Below are 22,890 nucleotides of genomic sequence, written 5' to 3'. Positions count from 1 at the left end.
AGCTAGGGAAGGGACTGAAGCACTTGGTTCTTCCCCCCAAAGGTGGGGATGGGGGTGATGCCAGGGAGAGACAGGAAGGTAAAGAGCAGAGCACAGCTGGCTGGTGTGGGCATGCCCGGGTGTACTGGCACAAGGCCTCCCTCTGCTGGACATGTGGGCTCATTGCAGCCGGCTAGGACAGGGAGGGCTTCCCTGGTGGCTCAGACGGTAAAGCATCTGCCTGCAATGCGGGAGACCCAGGTTAGATTCCTGGGTTGGGAAGATCCCCTGGAGAAGGAAATGGCAATCCGTTCCAGCCCTCTTGCCTGGAAAATCTCATGGACGGAGGAACCTGATAGGCTACAGTCCATGGGGGCGCAAAGAGTCTGACACGACTGAGCGACTTCACTTTCAGGACAGGGAGACACTGCAGAAACAAGGTCCTAGCAAAGCAAACTTTATTGTGACTGTGAGTCAGGGCTCTTCCTGCAGCAGCCGAGAGTTGGGGTGAGAGGCTCTTGAGTTGCGCCCCCCATTGTGTCCATCACATTCAGACTCAGCACGGTGGTCTCATGGGCCCTCCCTTGGTCACTGCAGTCAGGCGCTCCTGGCTCCTCATCTCTTTTTAACGTCCTGGCTTTTTAGGTCTGGGTGTGGATTTGGCATAGGAGAGAAGGGGGGCTCCAGTGTCCCACCCCCTCCCGATCCTAGCGCCTTCCCAGAGACCATCCCCACTTCCCCAGGAGGACAGCCTCTTAGCAATACTCACTTTCCAGCAGGGCTCCCTTTAAGATGGTGTCTGGAATGGAGTGGGGTTGGACACGGAGTGGGAATATGGATCAGAGAGAGACTCAGCTCCATGCCAATAGCCTCAGGCCCTTATACTAGAGCCCAGGCTGCAGAGTTGAGCCCTGGACACTTACAGGAAGCAGGGACTGTGATTTAGAGGTTCACTTCTCCACCTGTCACCTGCCAGGGACCAACTCTCTATTTTTTTTTTTTTTAATTGTTTTTCGGCTGTGCCACAAAGCATGCAGGATCTTAGTTCCCCAACCAGGGATCAAACCTGTGCTCCCTGCAGTGGAAGAATGGAGTCTTAACCACCGGACCACCAGTAGAAGTTCCTGACTCTTTTCAAAACAAGATGTTTTTTTTTCTTCTTAAACTTCTATCTACTTTGTTTGTGTATAAGACGCAAATATTTATCATAAAAGATGTTAACCACCTTGCACAAAATATAGCAAATAGAGATGAAAATAAACTACCTATAATTTTCTTTACCTCCTACGAATATTAACATTTTGTTTCCCTTCAGAACTTTTTTGTTCTGAAAACATGTGAAATAAAATGAAAATAATATCCTGTTCTCTGAATTCCATAAACACTTTTCAGGTTGCTATATTCTTCGTGGGCATTATGTTGCATTCCATTGAGAAGACGTGACAGTTTAAGCAATTGTTACATAGACGGATGTTAGAATGCTTCCATTTTATACTATTATTAGGATAATGAAGTGATAAGTTTCTTAGTGCATATGTTGTTTAGCTGCTAAATTGTGTTGGACTCTTTGTGACCCCATAGACTGTAGACTTCCAGACTCCTCTGTCCATGGGATTTCCCAGGCAAGAATACTGGAGTGGGTTGCTATTTCCTTCTCCAGGGGATCATCCGGACCCAAGGATGGAACTCAAATCTCCTGCACTGGCAGGCAGAGCCACCTGGGAATAATTTCCCCCATATTTTAGATGGGGTTCTTTGGAAGGAACTGCCATAAGTGGAATGAAATCAGAAGAGAACTGCTAATCCTTTCAAAAAGGCTCTGCCAACCGACGGTAGCAGCCCACCATGCCCCCGCGTACCACACACCTGCACACACGTGTAGCATTCTCTTTCAAGCACTGTGTATCTCAGTTAAAAGAGATACTAATTGTGGCTAATTTAATAGATGGAAAGAGTTACCTTACTGCCTCCTCTTTTTTTTCCACCTTTTTTTCCTGGAAACCAACACGAGCATTAGGGGGAGTCTGGGCGAGGCCAGGGCCAGAGAAGACTCGGGCTGAGCACTTGGCAGGGGTTGCCTGGAGCCTCTGCCCAGGTTTCTGGGGAGCCCTGGGGCACCCCTCCCTCACCTTGGCAGCACTTGTCTGCTTCTGGGGCGCCAGCCTCTTCACTTGTTTGACGGGCGTCTCCTCCAGGAACATATCAATATCTTCATCGTCGTCATCATCATCTTCCTCCTCCTCCAGGTCGTCATCCTCCTCTTCCACTTCCTCCCAGAATCGATCTGAAATGTCAGTGATGGCATGGGAGATGGGGCAGGGCCTCGGGGCCCTGGGATCTCTGCCCAGCTCCCCTTCCCAGATCTCCCAGTTTGGGAGTGGGAAGCATTTGCCTACCCGCCTCCCGAAGACACTCTCTGGCCTCCCTGACAAAGCGCAGCTCAAGTGGGTGAGGCTGAGGCCGTGGCAGGAGGGTGGGGGAACGGGGTGAGGTACAGCTCTGGTGGCAGGAAGGGGATGCATGCCAGGAAGGAGCATGTGAGAGGAGGAGGGGGAGGGTGGGGACACAGCAGCCAAGGAGCTCAGGTCTGATCCTGAGGGAGGTGGAACCTGCCTGGGGTTTGGAGCAGGAGAGAACCCTGATGAAAGAGGCACCACTGGACAGAGAAGAAGGCAGTTAAAGGGACGTGACAAACAAAGCCATCTGTTGGGGACCATGGTACTGCTACAGCTCCACATTGGGTTGGCCAAAAGTTCATTTGGGTTTTTCCATAACAGCATACAGAAAACCTGAAGGAACTTTTGACCAGCTCAATACTTCCCAGGTGGCTCAGTGGTAAAAAAATCTGCCTGCCAGTGCAGGAGAGGTGAGTTTGCTCCCTGGGTTGGGAAGATCCCCTGGAGAAGGAAATGGCAACCCACTCCAGTATTCTTGCCTGGAGAATCTCATGGACAGAGGAGCCTGGTGGGCTTTGTCCATGGGGTCACCAAGAGTCAGATACAACTCAGGGACTAAACAACAATACTTCATTGCAGGTAATGTTTAAATGTGTGCTGCTACCAGGAATTATGTTGAGTGCTTTTCCTGAATACGGCATGTATTCCTTACAACTAGTCTTGGAAGATGAAACCAAGTATACCCCCACCCTCCTTGGTGTTACAGCTGAGGGGTCCGTGGTCCACAGAGGATGTGGTGGAGAGGTAAAGGAGAACCAGGGCTAAGACCTGTGCCCACGCCTTTGGTCGAGGCTGCTGGTGATCCTGTTGCCTTGGCAATCTTTTCTAACCATTCAAGAATCTATCAAGTGTTTGAGGACCTCTTACATCCGTCCTTGTCCCTGTGTTGGGCACTGTACTCGAAGACCTTTCTAGGGTCCAAGCTTGGACTTACTGTAATGTTCCTGGCCACAGAGGAACACAGGTCCAGAGCCAGCCCGGAGCTGGAACGTGACTGGAGGGGAAAACTCCAACCCCAGAACGACCTGCAGGGGGAGATGGAGGGGCATGGGAGGGAAGGAGAGGCAGAGAAGGGGGAGGAAGAGGGGCAGGGCGAGGGGAGGAGGGGGAGACAGGACAAGGTACTGAGACCTGGCACCTGAGATGGGGGGTGGGGGAGCTTGCCTCAGGCAGAAATACTCAATTTATTCCCTCCCCTCCCCAACACACTTCAGGGGTTCCCTGAACCCTTCTGCACTCTCAACCCCCCTGGCCTTCCCTGTTGAGGTGGACTCTGTCAGAGAAGAACATGGATCTGATCATTTCATTCCTGCCAAGATCATAGGTGGGCTTCCAAGCTAGGGGGCAGCTGTTAAACAGAGAAATCTTATAGCCATGGACTGTACTGCATCCCCTCAAATTCTCCCACTGAAGCCCCCTAACCCTCAGTGTGATGGTAACTGAGGATGAAGCCTTTGAGACATAATCAGGGTTGGATGAGGTCATAAGGGCAAGGCCCTCATCATGAGATTAGTGCCCTTAGAAGGCTAGACCAGAGAGCTTGCTTTCTCCCTGGATTGTGTGAGGACACAGAAAGAAGGTGGTCATCTACAAGCCAGGAGGAGGTCCCTGATCAAAAAGCAACCATGTGGGTACCCCAATCTCAGACTTCTAGTCTCCAGAGATGTGAGAAAGAAATGTCTGCTGTTTAAACCACTTACTCTGGTATTTTGTGATGGTAGCCAAGCTGACTAAAGCACTGATCGAATGAGAAAAGCAGATGCGAAGTTATGTTATAGTTTACTATTGTCTTAAAGGGCTTCCCTGATGGCTCATACAGTAAAGAATCCACCTGCAGGAGACCAGGGTTCGATCCCTGGGCTGGGAAAAGCCTCTGGAGAAGGGAATGGCTACCCACCAGAATTCTTGTTTGGAGAATTCCATGGACAGAGGAGCCTGGCAGGTTATAGTCCATGGGATCACAGAGTTGGACACGACTGAGTGACTAAGCACAGTACAATACTGTATTGATTTTCTTTCTACTTTTCCAAAGTTTGCAAGTTTTCTAGAGTAACAATAATGATACTTAAATTCCTTGAGTTCTTACTATGAGCCAGGCCCCATGCTAAGCATTTTACCTCATTTATCTTATTTAAATCTTCACAAGGAGCCCACAAAGGAGGTGCTATTACTTTACAGAGAAGGAAGTTGAGGCTTAGAGAAATTAGAGTTCCTATTTCAGATAGGGAGCAGATAAGTGAAAACAAACTCTGCAGCCACAAACACCTAGAAATGGTGGACAAAATGTAATTTGATGTTTTTGCTGCTTGCCTGAACAGTAAGACAGAAAAGAGGCTCCCCATGGTCAGAAAGAAGAGCAGCCCTTGTAGGGGCTGATGCCGCAGCAGAAGGGAAGATGTCTTCCTTGGTGGTCAAGTGGTCAAGAATCCACCTTGCAATGCATCCTGGTTCCATCCCTGGTCCAGGAAGATCCCACATGCCACAGAACAACTAAGCCCATGCTGAGCCTGTGCTCTAGAGCCAAGTGGCAACAAGAGAGGCCACTGCAATGAGAAGCCCGCACACCATGGCCAAGAGTAGCCACCTCCATTCACAACTAGAGAAAGCCTGTGCTCACAACTAAAGATGACCCAGCACAGGCTCCCAAAAGAGGAAAACGTCCTTGGGCTGTAACACCCGTGTGGACAGGAGACAAAGGGCTTGGGCTCAAGAGGGGAGCTGTAATGGAGCCCCCTCATGCAGGCTGGCATCCTCAAATGGCTACATCTCAGTAAAGGATTGAGGAGAGTGGACTGAAGGACCCCAAGCCATCCAACAAGGAACGACCCACCATCAAAGGAGGGAAGCAAGAACTCCTATGTGAGATAACAGAGTCTCTTGTGAGAAGCTAGGAGCTGCGGTTGTACCTCTCACTTACACCAAGTCTGAATTTACTTGGTGGTGACTGCCAAGTTAAAAGAGCTGTATAAAAACCCTAGGCTTGTGATATATCTGGGGCAAATGGCAGATGCAAATGAAACCCGTCTCTTGGGAGACTGAGTTCTTTTCATGCAGAATTCTTTCAGAAAACAGAACCAAACCCAACCGGAAGATGAGTTCACCATCTAAAATTACAAAACACACAAGGAACAATGCTGCTGGAGGTACCAGACGGAAACAAAATGACGGCCTAGTACAATCATGAATCTGAGGAAGAATAACGACCTAAGCAACATGAGATAAGTTTGATGAAAACCAATATAAATATAAAGTAGGAATATATTTATATAAATGTAAAATAGGAATCAGAACCATAAGAACAAGATATTAACAAAAACAAAAAGAACCAAAAGCAGCTTCTAGACATCGTAAGCACTGAAATACTGCAGGGCAGCGGTGGAGACGCAGAGAGAACAGACTGCGGACACAGTGGGGGAAGCAGAGGGTGGGGCGAAATGAGAGCCCAGCATTGACACTTACATTACTATTGCAAAACAGATAGCTGGTGGGAATTTGCTGTATGGCACAAGGAGCTCAAATCTGGTGCTCTGTGACAACCTAGAGGGGCAGAATGCAAGGAGGGTGGGAGGGAAGTTCAAGAGGGAGCGGACGTAAGTATACCTATGGCTGATTCATGTTACTGTATGGCAGAAACCAACACAATAAAGTAATTATCCTCCAATTAAAAATAAATTTAAATAAAAAAACATATGCATTGAAATCAAGTGAACAAATGGTTAAAAAGCAGAGTAAACCAGCTGAAAGAAGAATTGATAAGCTGGAGAAGTGCTGGATAGAAAGCCCAGTATGCAGCAGAGAGAGAGAGAGAGAGAGAGACAAATAAAATATGAAGAACCGAACATGGCAGACAGATGAGAGGGTCCACTGTACATCCAATCAGAGTTAGGGACTGGAGAGGATGGAGTCAGTGTTCCAAGAAATAACAACCAAGAATTCTCCAGAAACAATCAAAGACAGATCCTCAGCCATGAACAGGTAAATAAAAATGAACCCACACCTGAACATATCATGGTGAAATGACACATAAGAACAGAGAGATGATCTTAACATCAACTAGAGAGGACACATCTTCAAAAAAGAAACAATAATCAGACAGACTGAGGATTTCAACAGCAAGATCAGAAATCAGAAGAATGGAATGACATTGTCAATGTTTTAATGGTACCCGGGAAGCAAAATAATTATCAGACAATACAGACTTTGTGGTGTTGGAGGAGACTCTTGAGAGTCCCTCGCACAGCATGGAGATTAAACCAGTCAATCCTAAAGGAAACCAACCCTGAATATTGATTGGAACGACTGATACTGAAGCTCCAATACTTTGACCACCTGATGCAAAGAGCTGACTCTTTGTTTTGTTTTGTTTTGTTTTTTACATCTTATGGGAAAAAAACAAACTAAATTTTTGGTCAACCCAATACCATAGGCTGGGTGGGGCTTAGACAACAGAAATTTTTTTTCTCACAGTCTTAAAGGGGAAGGTCAAGGTGCTGACCACTTCAGTTTCTGGTGAGGGTTCTCTTCCTGGTAGAGCTGACTCTTTGGAAAAGACCTTAATGCTGGGAAAGATTCAGGACAAGAGGAGAAGGGGCGGCAGAGGATGAGATGATTAGATAACATCACTGACTCAATGGACGTGAGTTTGAGCAAAGTTGGGAAGATAGTGAAGGATAGGGAAGCCTGACATGGTGCAATCCATGGAGTGGCAGAATTGGACATGATTTAGCAACGGAACAACAACAACAATACAGGCTTTAATTCCATAAGCATTTTAGGGATAAAGAAGATCACCACATAAAGAAAAGAATTAGATAAGGAAAATATTTTCAATTATACAAGGAAGGTAACAATTTTACAAGAAAGATAAACCTGTAAATTATATGCATCAACATAGTCTGGACATACATAAAACTACAGTAATCAAGACAGTGTGATATTAGAGGGATAGACACAGACACCAAGAGAACATAAGACCTAGAAATAGATCCACACAAATACTTGCAACCTTTTTGACAGAAGTGCGAAATCAATGAAAGGGAGGAAGCTTTTCTGACAAATGGAGCTGGAGCAATTGAACGTCCACAGGCAAAGAAATGCACCTTCACCGAAACCTCATGGCAGATGTGGCAGTGATCACGGACTTAGCGTAAAACGTACAACTGTAAGACTTTTGGACAAAAAGCATGGAAAACCTTCATGATCTCAAACTAGGTAAAGCATTCTTAGACTTAACATCAAAAATCATAAAAGGGAAAATTAATACAATGGGCCCTATCAAAATTAAAAACTTTTATTCTGTAAAAGTTTGCATGAAGAGGATGAAAAGACAAGTTGTAACCTGGGGAGAAAATATTTGCAAGCCATGTATTTGACAAATGATTAGGGTCTACAGTATGTCAAGAATTAGCAAAACTCAACAGTAACGATACAATTAGAAAGTGAACAAAAGACATGAACATTTAACTGAACATACAGATGGCAAAAACTGCATGAAAAGACCATCAACGTCGTTAGCCATCAGGAAATGCGATCAAAGTACAATGAGACATAACTACACACGTATTGCATGCTAAGTCGCTTCAGTTGTATCTGACTCTGTGCACACTTATGGACTGTAGCCCACCAAGCTCCTCCATCCACGAGATTCTCCAGGCAAGAATACTGAAGTGGATTGCCACGCCCTCCTCCTGGGGATCTTTCCAACCCAGGGATCTGAACCCATGTCTCTTGTGTCTCCTGCATTGGCAGGCAGGTTCTTTGCCACCTGGGAAGCCCACATATTGGAATGGTTAAAATAAGAGATAGTGACAACATGAATGTCAGTAAGGATGCAGAGAAACTCAGTCACTCATGCGTTGCTGGTAGAAATGCAAAATGGTACAGTCACTTTATAAAACAGTTGGGCAGTTTTAAGAAATTACATGTGCAACCACCCCATATGACCCAGCAATTGCACTCTTGGACTTTTATCCCAGGAAAAAATGGAAACAGGCTTATATAAGAACCTATATACAAATGTTCATAGAAGCTTTATTTTTAAGAGCCCCAAACTGGAATTAGACTAGTTTTTCCACAGATGACTGGTTGAGCTGTGGTACTTCTGTACCATGGAATACCAGTCAGCAATAAAAAATACCACACAACTTGGATGAATCTCCAGGAAATATGCTGAGGAGGGGGGAAAACCCAACCCAGTTCTTAAGAAGTTACATATGTCTGATTATGTTTCAATGGCCATATTTTAGAAATCCTGGTGGTTGCCAGGATTGAGGGTGGGTGAGGAAACAGGAGACAGGTGAGTGTGGTTATAAAGGGAAAACATGAGGGATCTCTGGGCTGTTGAAACTTGGCTATGATATCTGTATCTTGGCTACGATAGTGGATATAAAACTTAGGTGAGGGCTTCCTGGTGACTTAGTGGTGAAGAGTCCTTCCTGACAATGCAGGAGACACAGGTTTGATCCCTGGTCCAGGAAGATCCCACATGCTGCAGAGCAACTAAGCCTGTGGGCCACAACTATTGAGCCTGTGCTTTACGGCCCAAGAGCTGAACTACCTAGGGTAAAGCCTGTGCACCCAGGCTTCTCTGCAACAAGAAAAGCCATGGCAATGAGAAGCCTGTGCACCACTACTAGAGAGTAACCCCACTCACTGCAACTGGAGAAAAGCCCACGCAGCAACAAAGACCCAGTGCAGCCAAAATAGACATAAAATTAAAAAAAAGAAACTCAGGTGATAAAGTAGTATAGAACAATACCCATGCATTGTATCAACGTCAATATCTTGGCTCTGACATTATATTACAGTTTTGTAAAATGTTACCACTGGAGAAAACTGGGCAAAACATACAGGGATCTCTCGGTATCTTTTCTTATAAATGCATGTGAATCTGTAATTATCTAAAAATTTTTTCAATTGAAGAATAAGCATATACAAAGTAAACAAAATTATGAGAAGAATCTACTGAAACTTCACAATCACAGTAGGAAGTTTTAACACGTTTCTTTTGGTAATCAACAGATCAGGGAGAAAAAAAATATATAGGTTTGACTATATAAGCTTGATTTAATGGACATACATATAATCCTATAATACTACCTTGTAGTAAGACCACAAATCAAGTTTCAAATACCACAGAATTTATATATATACATATATATATATATATATCTTTGGGAATTAAAAATTCTAAGTAACTCATGCATCAAATAAGAAATTGTAACGGGGGGAATTCCCTGGCAGTCCAGTGGTTAAGACTCCATGCTTCCACTGCAGGGGGTGTGGGTTTGATCTCTGGTCAGGGAACTAAGATTCCGAAAGTTTTGAGGCATGGGCAAAACAAACAAAAAACCCCAACAAAACAAAAAAGAATCATAATGGAAATCAGAAAACATTTAAAATAAAATAGTGAAAATATCACAAAACACAAATTAAACGATGCAGTTAAAAAAATCTTCAGAGGGAAATTTATAGTATTCAAAATAAATAAACAAAATGTACTTGGAAAAAATAAGCTAGAACATGAATGGACTAAATAGCTAACTCAGAAAGTAAGAAAAAGGAACAAAGCAAGCCAAAAATCAGATAACCAGAGAAATTAATGAAATAGAAAATAAGGAAACAATGGAAAACAATCAACAAAATCAAAAGCTTATTCTTCGAAAAGGAAAAAAAGGCTAATACCCAGTGACTGAAACGAAGGGAAAAAAGGAAAGATGATAAGCACTACTAACAATTTTAAAAAGAGGAATATAATAACAGATAGTTAAGATCAAACACTTGAAAATATTTTCCCATTGTCCTCTAGCTTGCATTATTTGGAGAAATCTACTCACATCCTTGTCTTCGTTCCCCTGCGTGAGATGCCTTTTTAACTCTGGCTGCTTTTAAGATTTTTCTCCTTATCACTGGTTTTGAACAATTTGATTATAAGACACACTGTGGTTCATAGAATTTCTTAGATCTGTGGATTTATCATCTAATTAGATGAAAATACACTAATGAGATTAACGGCAAATTAGGTACTGTGTAAGAAAAGAAAAATGACATTGAATAAAGACTATCCAAAATGAAATAAAGACTACCCAAAACTCATGGGAAAAGACTTTGATGCTGGGAGGGATTGGGGGCAGGAGGAGAAGGGGGCGACAGAGGATGAGATGGCTGGATGGCATCACTGACTCGATGGACGTGAGTCTGAGTGAACTCCGGGAGTTGGTGATGGACAGGGAGGCCTGGCGTGCTGCGATTCATGGGGTCGCAAAGAGTCTGACACAACTGAGCGACTGGACTGAACTGATCCAAAATGAAATACACAGGAAAAATACTTTAAGAACACAGAGTGAAATGAAGTGTGGGGCAGGTATTGATAATTGGATTCCTTAGTAGAGATGAGGGAGGAGATGGAACAGAAAAAAAATATTTGAAGAAATAATGCTCAAAAGTTTGCAAATGCTCTAAAAGTCAGATGATCAAAGTATAAAAAAACAAAAGGTAAAACTCAATTATCTGTTATAGAAAAGAAATCCAATTTATACATACAGATACAGAGGTTTCAGTAAAATAACAAAATAAAAGAATAGGAAAAATACACAAACACTAATATAGAGAGCTAGACTGACTATATTAATCAGACTAAGTAGACTTCAAAATATTTGTCAGGGAAAAAGGGAACATTTCATAATGATAAATGGATCAATTAACCAAAAGGATTTAATAATCTTAGAAACACAGAATGTATTAGGATGTACCTAACAAAAGAGTTTCAAAATACATGGAACAAAACTGATAATCAAAAAGAGAAATAGAAAAAAGACACAATTGTTGTTGAAGTCTTCAATATTCCTCTTTCAGGAACTAAGAGATCAAGTGGACAGAAAATGAGTAAGGATATAGAAGGCTCACACAAAATCATCAACCAACATGATGATTATAATCAACATTTACATCGCAATATACCCAACCACAGGAGAACACATGTCCTTCAAGTATAAATAAATATTCACCAAGACAGAATATATTAGGGGCCATAAAATAAGTCACAACCCTATTTAGATGGAAATCGAATAACGTATATTTTCATACCACAATCAAATTAAAATAGAAATCAATTAAAGAATGAATAATGGAAAATCTCTAATTATTTGGCAATTAAAAAGCAAACATACTTCTAAGTACCCCAGGGAGTGAAGAATAAAACTAGAAAATAATTTGAACTAAATTAAAATGAATATTCTTAGCAAAATTGGTAGGATGAAGCCAGAAAGATGCTCAGAAGGAAATCACAGCATGAAATGCTTATATCCAAAAAAGGTCTAAAAAATAATATAAGATTCATAATGAATAATATAAGATTATGCTGTGGGGAAGGCGCCAAGATGGCGGAGGAGTAGGACGGGGAAAACACTTTCTCCCCCACAAATTCATCAAAAGAGCATTTAAACGTCGAGTAAATTCCACAAAACAACTTCTGAATGCTGGCAGAGGACATCAGGCACCCAGAAAAGCAACCCAACTCCTCGAAAGGAGGTAGGAAAAAATATTAAAGACAATAAAAGAGACAAAAGAGGGAGGGACGGAGTTCCGTCCCGGGAAGGGAGTCGTAAAAAGAGAGAAGTTTCCAAACACCAGGAAACCTTCTCACTGCCGAATCCGTGCCGAGCTTTGGAAGCACAGAGGACAACATAACAGGGAGAAAAAATAAATAAACAATTAAAACTCGCAGATTGCGAGCCCTACGGTAACTCCTCCAGCGGAGAAGCAGCGCAGACGCCTGCATCCGCCATTAGCAAGCGGGGGCTGGGCAGGGAGGCGCGGCGCGGGCTGCATTGCTGAGAGTAAGAATCTGGCCTGAATACCTTGAGCACTATCTGACCGAAATAATTTGGGCTAGCAAACCAGACTGTGGGATATCTACCATGCGAAAAGCCAGCCCTAACCTAAGACACCGCCAGCCCGCGCACGGAACAAAGGACTAAACAGAGGTAGCCGGCTGCAAACCTTCCCCCTCCGGTGACAGGCAGCCAGAGCCGGAAGGGGGCAATCGCAGCCCCAGAGAGACATTATCTATAAAACTGGCTTCTTTGCTAACTAAAACTTATTGGGGGTCTGGACGGTCAACATCTGCCTGAGAAGGTGCGCCGGTTTTACACCCAGATAACCAAGTGGCGGGGAGGTGATAAGTCGCAGCATTGGTGCTCGCCAAACACCTCATCACCTGAGCTGCTCGGACCTGGGAAGAGCACAAAACGCAGCCCCAACTGAGTCTGCGCCTCTGAGGACTACCTGAGTGCCTGAACCTGAGCGGCTTGGACCTGGGAGGTGCATGCAACCCAGGGCCAGCCTCGGATTGTTCCCGGCGGAACAACCTAGAGCCTGAGCAGTGTGGGCAGGGAGGCTACACACGCCGTGAGCGGGGGCAGACCCAGTGTGGCTGAGGCACTGCGAGCGCACGCCAGTGTCATTTGTTTGCAGCATCCCTCCCTCCCTCCCCATAGCCCGACTGAACAAAGAGAAGAAATACAGCTCCACCCACCAGAACACCGACACAAGCTTCCCTAACCAGGAAACCTTGACAAGCCACCTGTACAAACCCACACACAGCGAGGAAACGCCACAATAAAGAGAACTCCACAAACTGCCAGAATACAGAAAGGACTCCCAAACTCAGCAATTTAAACAAGATGAAGAGACAGAGGAATACCCAGCAGATAAAGGAACAGGATAAATGCCCACCAAACCAAACAAAAGAGGAAGAGATAGGGAATCTACCTGATAAAGAATTCCAAATAATGATAGTGACATTGATTCAAAATCTTGAAACTAAAATGGAATCACAGATAAATAGCCTGGAGACAAGGATTGAGAAGATGCAAGAAAGGTTTAACAAGGACCTAGAAGAAATAAAAAAGAGTCAATATATAATGAATAATGCAATAAATGAAATTAAAAACACTCTGGAGCCAACAAATAGTAGAATAACAGAGGCAGAAGATAGGATTAGTGAATTAGAAGATAGAATGGTAGAAATAAATGAATCAGAGAGGATAAAAGAAAAACGAATTAAAAGAAATGAGGACAATCTCAGAGACCTCCAGGACAATATTAAACGCTACAACATTCGAATCATAGGGGTTCCAGAAGAAGAAGACAAAAAGAAAGACCATGAGAAAATACTTGAGGAATAATAGTGGAAAACTTCCCTAAAATGGGGAAGGAAATAATCACCCAAGTCCAAGAAATCCAGAGAGTCCCAAACAGGATAAACCCAAGGAGAAACACCCCAAGACACATATTAATCAAATTAACAAAGATCAAACACAAAGAACAAATATTAAAAGCAGCAAGGGAAAAACAACAAATAACACACAAGGGAATTCCCATAAGGATAACAGCTGATCTTTCAATAGAAACTCTTCAAGCCAGGAGGGAATGGCAAGACATACTTAAAATGATGAAAGAAAATAACCTACAGCCCAGATTATTGTACCCAGCAAGGATCTCATTCAAGTATGAAGGAGAAATCAAAAGCTTTTCAGACAAGCAAAAGCTGAGAGAATTCTGCACCACCAAACCAGCTCTCCAACAAATACTAAAGGATATTCTCTAGACAGGAAACACAAAAATGGTGTATAAACTCGAACCCAAAACAATAAAGTAAATGGCAACGGGATCATACTTATTAGTAATTACCTTAAACGTAAATGGGTTGAATGCCCCAACCAAAAGACAAAGACTGGCTGAATGGATACAAAAACAAGACCCCTACATATGTTGTCTACAGGAGACCCACCTCAAAACAGGGGACACATACAGACTGAAAGTGAAGGGCTGGAAAAAGATTTTCCATGCAAATTGGGACCAAAAGAAAGTAGGAGTTACAATACTCGTATCAGATAAATTAGACTTTAAAACAAAGGCTGTGAAAAGAGACAAAGAAGGTCACTACATAATGATCAAAGGATCAATCCAAGAAGAAGATATAACAATTATAAATATATATCCACCCAACATGGGAGCACCGCAGTATGTAAGACAAATCCTAACAAGTATGAAAGGAGAAATTAACAATAACACAATAATAGTGGGAGACTTTAATACCCCACTCACACTTATGGATAGATCAACTAAACAGAAAATTAACAAGGAAAAAAAAAAAAAAACATGTATCTATAAAGCTCACTAAAGCAAAGCACAGTAAAATGAGGTATGGCAATAAAAGGCGTTAAATTTATCAAATAAAAAAAATAAATAAAGTGCTGAAAAATTAAAAAAAAAAAAAAAAAAGATCATATCCCAACATGTCTGCCACCATCTGCTGTTAAGAGAATCTACATTTGCTGTGCTTTCCACTTTTCATATACATTATATCATGTAGAATGCATTAATCCTTGAAATGAACCCAACCCACCTCTCTTTAATTTCTATTCATAGATACTAATTATGAAGACAGACCTGTAAAACTTTGCAATAAAAAAAAAAAAAAAAGATTATGCTGTAAGAAACCAGAAAAAGATCAAATTAAAACAGAAGAAAGAAATTAACAACAGATAGATTAAATACAAAAATGGATAAACAATAGAGAAAGACTGATGAAGCCAAGATCTGGGTCTTGAAAAAGACTAATACAACTGTTAAACCTAACACAGGGTATCTACAAAAATCTTTTATCTGTCCGAATGGTAAAAGACTGAATACTTGCCCTCTGGAAAAAGGCAAGGAAAGTCCTGCTCTTACCACTTTTATTCATCACTGTACTTGCTGTCCTAGTCAGTGAAGTAAGACAAGAAAAAGAAATGCCAGGTATAGAGATAGAAAATGAAGATGTTAAACTGCTTTTATTCACAGATGGCATGAATAAGCACATAGCAAATTCGGTGGCATCATAAAAAGCTGTTAGGACTAATATGCAAATTTAGCAAGGTCAGTTAGTACAAAAGCCACTTATATAACTATATGCTAGTACTGAACAATAAAATAAAAATTTAAAATACCATTTCTGAACCTACAGCTAACATCATACTCAATGGTGAAAAGCTGGAAGCATTTCCTCTAAGATCGGGAACAAGACAAGGATGTCCACTCTCACCACTTTTATTCAATATAGTTTTCTGAAGTCCTAGCTATGGCTACTCTAAATAGCTATTTACTGGGAGGATATCAGATCTGGGGATGTGGGAAGAGGTCATACATAAAAATTAAGAATTTGGATTTAATAGGTTAAGTTTGTGATATCTATTGAAGTGTTAGTTGCTCAGTTGTGCCCAACTCTTTGTGACCCCATGGACTATAGCCCACTAGGCTCCTCTATCCATAAATTTTCCCAGGCAAGAACACTGGTGTGGGTGGCTATTTCCTTCTCTAGGGGATCTTCCTGACTCAGGAATCGAACCCGGGTCTCCTGCATTGCAGGCAGATTCTTTACTGGCTGACCCACCAGGGATAACTATCAGATAACTGTTAACGTATTGAGCTGGACAGAGTATCTGGAGCACAAGAGAGGCTGGGTTTACAGGATAAATTTCCAAGTTTCATTTGTATAGGTGGTCTGTAAAACTATGGGAATGGATAGATCTAGGGAGATCTTGATAGAGAAAAAAATAGGTTTAAGGGCAGTTTTACACATCAACCTCCCAGATCTTTAAGGGCAGATAACCCTGGTCTTCAAATCACTGTTGTCCACAGAGAAGAAGGGAACACTTCATGCCTCTGTTCATAAGGCTAACATGCTTTGACATTCAAAGAAGATAATTTATTATACGCCAAGCTCACTTATGAGTATGTGTAAGTTTTAAAAAAATGTCTTATTAACACAGCAAATCTAGAAGTTTATAATACAATCAGTAATGTTTATCTCAGGAATGCAAAGTTGGTTTAATATTATTCTATTACTATAATTTACTACATTAACAGATTAAAGGAGAGAGTGCCCTAATCATATGAATAGAAACACTTTCGATAACCAATCATGATTAAAAAGAAGAAAAGTCAATTTTTCAAAATAGAGTAGGATTAGACAGAGACTTTCTTAACCTGACAAAGGGTATCTAGCACATACTTGATACTGAATGGAGAAATGTGAGAAGCATTCCTTTTTAAAGGAATGAAACAAGGATATCTACCATTATCATTTTATCCATTATTATACTGGAGGTCCTAGCCCGTGTACCAGATTAAAAAAAACAAATACAAAAACTGCCATTATTCACAAAGATCTACACAGAAAACTCAAATGACCAGAAGTGAGGATTTCTGGATACATAAACAGTGTGTAAATTACCAACAGTATACGATCACCAGCAGTAAACAGTTGAAAAATGGGATTTGAAGAAAAGTTATTTAACTTGCCCAAAGTCACACAACTAGTGAAGAGTGGACTAGAATTCCCTGGCTGTCAAGTGGTTAGGACTCAATGCGCACAGCACCCCTCTCCCCCCCTAAAAGGGAGTGGACTAGGATGGAAACCTGACTCCCTGCTCCTGAGTCCAGGCTTTTAGTGCTGGGCTATATGCCTCTCTAGGGCCTTCCAGGTGGCTCATGGGTATAGAATTCACCTGCCAATGCAGGAGACACAGGTTTGATCCCTGGGTTGGGAAGATGCCCTGGAGAAGGAAATGGCAACCCACTCCAGTATTCTTGCCTGGGAATTCCAGTGGACAGAGTAGCCTGGTGGGCTACATACAGTCCATGGGGTCACATAAATGGGACACGATTTAGCGACTAAACAACAAAAAGTATTTCTCTCCGGCACCGACCGTAGGTCTGCAGGAGCCTGTACCCCACCTTTGTGTCCGTCTGCACACAAGGGGTGAGGCCTGAGCGGGGCCTCCGCGGGCTGGAGCCAGGGTTTCCTAGGCCCTCGGGGAAGCTCACCATGGGGAGCACCGAGGCCCGAAGCGAGGCCAGGGTGAGGGGCCTCCTCTTCTTGTCGTCCGGGCTTGCCGAGGGCAGGATCTCCACGACGTTCACCTCCTCTTTGGCTTTCTCCCCCAGGGAAATCTGAGCGGGGTGGGAAAAGGGGCAGGGCGCCTCCTCACCCCCAGGGCGAGGGCGGAGGAGGGAAGCCTGGCTCCAGCTGTGGGGACCAGGCAATGCCACCTGCTCCTGCGTGTCTGGCTCCTCCCTGTCCCACCCTTTCTCCCCTCCTCGGAAGAGCGGTACCCACCGTACTGAGCAACAGCACACAGTCCTGCTTCCCCACCTTTTGGGGTTTGAAGGTCCAAGTCGGCCGCTCCTGGTTTAGTTCACAGCCTGCGAAGGGAGACGGAGACAGATGGCGGAGGGCGGGCTCCAGAGAGGCGTCCTCTCTCTCCCTCCAGCCCTCTCTCTTACCCCCAAGACATTCCCCCGCCACCAGGACGCCCGCTGCTCCGAGGACACCCTGGGGCCTCACTCACCCCAGAGCAGGCTTAGTGTCTCCTTTTCGGAGGTGCTACTAATGGGACTGCGATTCATGATGCGGGCGGGGGCCGAGCAGCTGCCGAGGAAAGGCCCATTACAATCCCCTGGCTGGAGACCCCCGCGCGGAGCGCCCCGTGCGAAAGGGTTGCCCCGCCGGCCCTCCCAGCACCCCGAGGTGGAGCGCCCGGCACCTGCGGGGAAGGCGGCTCGGTGCCCGGCCTCAGGTACACCCTACCGCGGGACCGAGCCCTCTCGCAACCTCTCCTCCAGCTCACCGTCCCTAACTCCAGTCACTTCATCGCCTCCTCCTCAGATCGCTTCCCTCTCTGGCTTCCTTACTCCGGCCTTATCGCGGCCTCACCTGAGGGCCCGGCCCACAGCGGGTCGTTATGAAGCCTGGGAAGGGGCCACGGGAGGGGTATAATCAGCCCCCATCCCGTTCTTCCACTCTTTCCTCCCCTTGGAGCCTGAGAAGCACCTGGAGAGCTTGTTAAAATAACAAGCGCTAGGCCCCACCTCCACCGTTTCCTACGGAGGAATCCAGAAAATTAGCATTTCTAAACAGGTGCCCAGGTGAGGTGGATGTTGCGGGTCTAGGACCGTACCGTGAGAACGGCGGTCCTGACTAATGGGGACTGACTGCGGCCTGCTGCGGGAGCCCGCCCGCGCCCTCCATGGAGACGCTTTGCCACCCGGTAGGAAGCATAGCCTTGTCCGCCCTTCCTTTGCCTTGTTTGTTTGCTTGTTTCCTTTCCCTCCATGCCAAGTGTGGCCCTCTCCCCAGGCCCAGAGTGCCGGACCCCCAGGGCTGTGGTCCCCAAAGATGAAGAGCCCAGTTTCCAAAAGGCTTACTTCTCCCAAGGCCAGGAAGGAGTGGGGATGAGGAAGGGGACAGCAGACGCAGCTGGTGAGCAATACACCATGGGGCACGTGACTACGAGGGCCACTCATTTAACAAACATCAGTTCACATGGCACAGTGAAGCACTGAAATGTTTGGGCGGGGGTAGTGAACAGGAGGCAGGTTTTTGGTTGACACCCCCTCCTCCAAGTGATACCTCTGTTTGGGAGTCAGAATTACTTACAGGAACCTCTCTCATTGTGTTCTTTTACATCACTTCTATCCTGGAAACTTCTCACCTACATATAAGCTTCAATGATTTTCAACAAAGGCATCAAGGAAAAAGCATAGTCTTTTCCACAAATGGTGCTGGAGGAATCCCTCTGGAACCTGGATTAGAGTGGAGCTTCTACTGTGCAGGAAAGAGCTTATTTTTTAAAAATACTGACTTTATTGAGAAATAACTCATATACAAAAATGTACTCATTTAAAGCATATAATTTGAATTTTCACAGATGTATACACCAGGCTCAGTGGTAAAGAATCCACCTGCCAATGCAGGAGACGAGGGTTCCATCCCTGGGTCAGGAAGATCTCCTGGAGGAGGAAATGGAAACCCACTCCAGTATTCTTGACTGGAGAATCCCATAAACAGAAGAGCCTGATGGGCCAGAGTCCACGGGGTCACAAAAGAGTTGGTCACGACTGAGTGCCTAAACAACAACACTACCACCAACACACCAGGTAGCCATCACCTCAGCCAAGTTACAATTTCTGCTGCTGCTGCTGCTGCTAAGTCGCTTCAGTCGTGTCCGACTCTGTGCGACCTCATAGATGGCAGCCCACCAGGCTCCGCCGTCCCTGGGATTCTCCAGGCAAGAACACTGGAGTGGGTTGCCATTTCCTTCTCCAATGCATGAAAGTGGAAAAGTGAAAGTGAAGTCGCTCAGTTGTGTCCGACTCTTCGAGACCCCATGGACTGCAGCCTACCAGGCTCCTCCGTCCATGGGATTTTCCAGGCAAGAGTACTGGAGTGGGGTGCCATTGCCTTCTCCAATTTCTGGTACTCCACCAAATTTCCTTGTTTCCCTTTGCAGTCAATATCCTCCCCTTACTAATTGGCATTAGACATTTCTCTGCTTTCTGACATTGTAGATTTGTACTGACTGTTCTAGAATTTCATATAAGCAGATTCATACAGGGTATTTTTGCCCTCTTTTGCTGAGCAAAATGTGTTTGAGATTTATTTATTCATATTGTCGCTGTATCAGTAGTTTGTTTGTGTTTATTGTTGAGTAATACTCCATAATTTGTATATGCAGACACCTGCTGGTCAGTTTTAGGTGTCAGTTTGGCTAGGTTATTGCAACCAGTTATTTGATCAAAATGAGGGTGTGGCTGACACCTTCTATGTGGCAGTTTCTACTGAGGGTATTTTATAGATGTGATTTACATCCACAATCAATTACCTTTAGGTCAAGATTAGCCTCAATACCATGGGTGGGCCTGGTACAATCAGTTCAAAGTCCTTAAGAGCAGAACTGAAGTCTCTCTGAAGATGTTTTGCCTGGACTGCAGCTTCAGCTCCTGCTAGAGCTTCCAGATTGCTCTTCCTGACAACCTGTCCTACCAATTTCAGACTTGCCTAGCCAATGCTCAAGACTGCATTAGCCAATTCCCTGTGCTACATCCCTGACTGATAAACCTGTTGATGAATATTTGGGTAGTTTCTAGTTGTAGATTATTATGAATAAAAATGCTGTACCATTTGAGAGCAAGTCTTTGCATGGAAATATGTTTTAGTTTTTCTAGGATAAATACATAGGAGTGTAATTGCTGGGTTATTTGGTATGCATATATTAAATTTTATATGAAACTGTTAAACTATTTCCAAATTTCCTGTACCACTTTGCATTTCTACCAGAAATGTATGAAAATTCCAGTTGCTCTACATCTTTGTCAACACTTGGCATTGTCAGTCATTTAATTTTAGTCATTCTAGTAGATGTCCATAGTGACATCTCTTCTGGTTTTTATTTATATTTCTTCAATAGCAAAAAATGTTGAATATTTTTTCAATTGTTTATGGGTCATCTGTGTATCTTCTTTTGAAATAAAATCTGTTCAAATATTTTATTTTAAAATTCAGTTATTCTTCTTATTGCAGTTCTTTATACTTGGATGACTGTGTTAGGCATACATTATTTTTCACTCCTGTCTATGGTTTGCCTTTTCATTTAAAAAACAAATGGTATCTTTTGAAGAGCAGAAATTTTAAAACTTGATGAAGTCAAATAGTTTTCTTTCATTTGTGGATCATGCTTTTGATATTTTAAGAAATCTTTGCTTAACTCAAGGTTGTGAAAAATTTCTCCTAAGTTTCCTTCTGGAAGCCTTGTAGTCTTAGCTTGTACTTTTACATCTGTGATCCATTTGAAGTTAATTTTTGTGCATGGTGTTAGGTAAGGGTCGAGGTTCATTCCCCTCCCCCCTCAAGTGGATATTTAATTCTTCTAGCACCAGTTCTGGAAAAGACAGTTCTTTCTCTATTGAATTACACTGGCACTTTTGTCAAAAGTCAGCTAGCCATATCTGTTTGTCTGTTTGTGGATTTTATTCTGTTCCGCTGGTCTGTCTGTCCTAGTGCCAATACGACACTGTCTTGACTACTGTAGCGTGATAGTAAACCTTGAAATCAGGCAGTTGAATCCTCCAACGCTGATCTTTCTCACAGATATTTTGGCTCTTCCAGGTTCTTTGCATTTTCATAAAAATTTTAGAATCAGCTTGCCAGTTTCTTAAAAAAAGAAAAAAGCCTTCTCGGATTTTTATTTGGATCCTGTAGAATGTAGTTCAGTTTGGGGAGAATTGCCATCCCAGTTTTGAGTCAACAGTCCATGAACATGTTTTAATCTAATTTATTTAGATCTTTAATTTCCTCAGTGATGTTTTAGAGATCTTAGTGTTCCAATCCAGCACATATCTTGTTAAATTTATACTGATGTATTTTATACTTCTGGATGCGATAGCAAATAGTAATATATTTCAAAATTAGTATATAGTTGATTTTCTTATTTTATGAAATATTTCATATTTCTACATACTAAAAATGTTTTAAATTCTAGTTCGTGAGAATTTTTGTCATACGCTTTTTCTTCATTGGACGGTTCACCTTCTTCACCTTTGTTTATATGGTCAATTACATTTACTGATTTTTTGAATGTTTTAAACCAACCTTGCATTTCTAGGACCAATCCTATTTGGTCATGATGTATTATGCTTTTTGACATATTCCTGGATTTGATTGTTTATATCTTATGATTGAGTACTGTTCCCTCCTCTTCTATTTTCTAATTTCTTGTTGAATTCCAAGTGCTCTGCTTGCAAAAGCAGGGAAGTCTCCTTAGATCAGAGTTCCATTCAGGCTCACCAAGCACTCTTTCCCATAATGTCCCACGGTTCCTCCGCCTTGACTCAATTGCTGTCCTACTCCAGATCCTGGGGGGAAATCATACTACAATCTACTTTTCTCTACCCTCCCAAAGCCCTGTTGAGTCCACCCCTCACCCCCAATATTTCCTACCTTCTCGAACTCCTTATCTCATTTGTTGTTCAGTCACTAAGTCATGTCCAACTCTTTGTGACTCCATGGACTGCAGCATGCCAGGCTCCTCACTAGTGTGAATTAAAGGCTTTTACTCACCAGTGGTGAGTTAAAGATTGGTCACTAGGCTGCTTTCAAACTTGATGGTTTTTAAGATCAAATCCCAACCTCTTGTGCTCCACCCTTCATCCAGACTTGTTTAGGGTTGCACTCTCCCTCCAGTCATGCTGTTTTTTTTTTTTTTTTTTTTTCCAGTCATGCTATTTTTGCAGCCCCCACAAAGGTACAAGGCATTTCGTGCCTCAGGATTTTTACGCTGTTTGAATGTTCTCCCTTGCCCTCTTTCGATGAACTCGCTTCTGTTACTGCCCTTCTTGGATGCTCCTCCTTTGTATCCCAGAGCAAACAGCATGCAGTAATCATCCTTTTCAGCCTGTTTGCCCATTCCACTGAGTTCTTCCCAGCCAGGGATCAAGTCCTTGAACAGTGCTTCTGTGATTGTCACTGTGGATACCTCTCCCCAGTACAGTGCCCAGCTCTGGCCTTCCCTAAGAGGAACGCTCTGCAACCATAGAGCAGCCCAGCCCTGCTCCCAGCCGCCACCGCAGCCAG

At 43.5% G+C, this 22,890-nt stretch overlaps 1 protein-coding gene across 5 annotated transcripts; it reads right to left on the bottom strand.

Moving 5' to 3' along the window:
* Positions 1–420: 420 nt before the first annotated feature.
* NPM2 (nucleophosmin/nucleoplasmin 2) lies at positions 421–21,632 on the bottom strand. Of its 5 annotated transcripts, none has more exons than XM_061426961.1 (9): positions 18,110–19,220; positions 17,831–17,910; positions 17,635–17,684; positions 17,307–17,432; positions 3,370–3,460; positions 2,109–2,263; positions 1,939–1,973; positions 749–778; positions 421–626 (listed from the first exon to the last, which is right to left on the bottom strand). In XM_061426961.1, the coding sequence occupies exons 2-9, from the start codon at positions 17,886–17,888 to the stop codon at positions 605–607; spliced, it is 567 nt and encodes a 188-aa protein (XP_061282945.1). In that variant the 5' UTR covers positions 17,889–17,910; positions 18,110–19,220; the 3' UTR covers positions 421–604. The 5 variants fall into 5 exon arrangements, with proteins under 5 accessions (XP_061282945.1, XP_061282944.1, XP_061282947.1 ...); XM_061426960.1 differs by having other exon boundaries at positions 17,599–17,684; positions 18,110–19,216; XM_061426963.1 differs by lacking the exon at positions 1,939–1,973 and having other exon boundaries at positions 17,599–17,684; positions 18,110–21,632.
* Between the last annotated feature and the right edge of the window lie 1,258 nt (positions 21,633–22,890).

Source organism: Bos javanicus, chromosome 8, assembly GCF_032452875.1.
Source record: "Bos javanicus breed banteng chromosome 8, ARS-OSU_banteng_1.0, whole genome shotgun sequence".
NCBI classification, from domain to species: Eukaryota; Metazoa; Chordata; class Mammalia; order Artiodactyla; family Bovidae; genus Bos; species Bos javanicus.
Note: the sequence above shows the minus strand (reverse complement) of the source record. Positions and strands in the feature narration are given on the sequence as shown.

Coding starts and splice junctions, on each gene's coding strand:
- NPM2 (XM_061426960.1), bottom strand. CDS start 17,888: ATGAATCGCAGTCCCATTAGTAGCACCTCCGAAAAGGAGACACTAAGC. Junction 3,461..17,306: donor GGGCCTCGGTGCTCCCCATG/GTGAGCTTCCCC, acceptor CTCCCCCTGCAG/GTCGTTCTGGGGTTGGAGTT. Junction 627..748: donor AAAGGGAGCCCTGCTGGAAA/GTGAGTATTGCT, acceptor ATCCACACCCAG/ACCTAAAAAGCCAGGACGTT.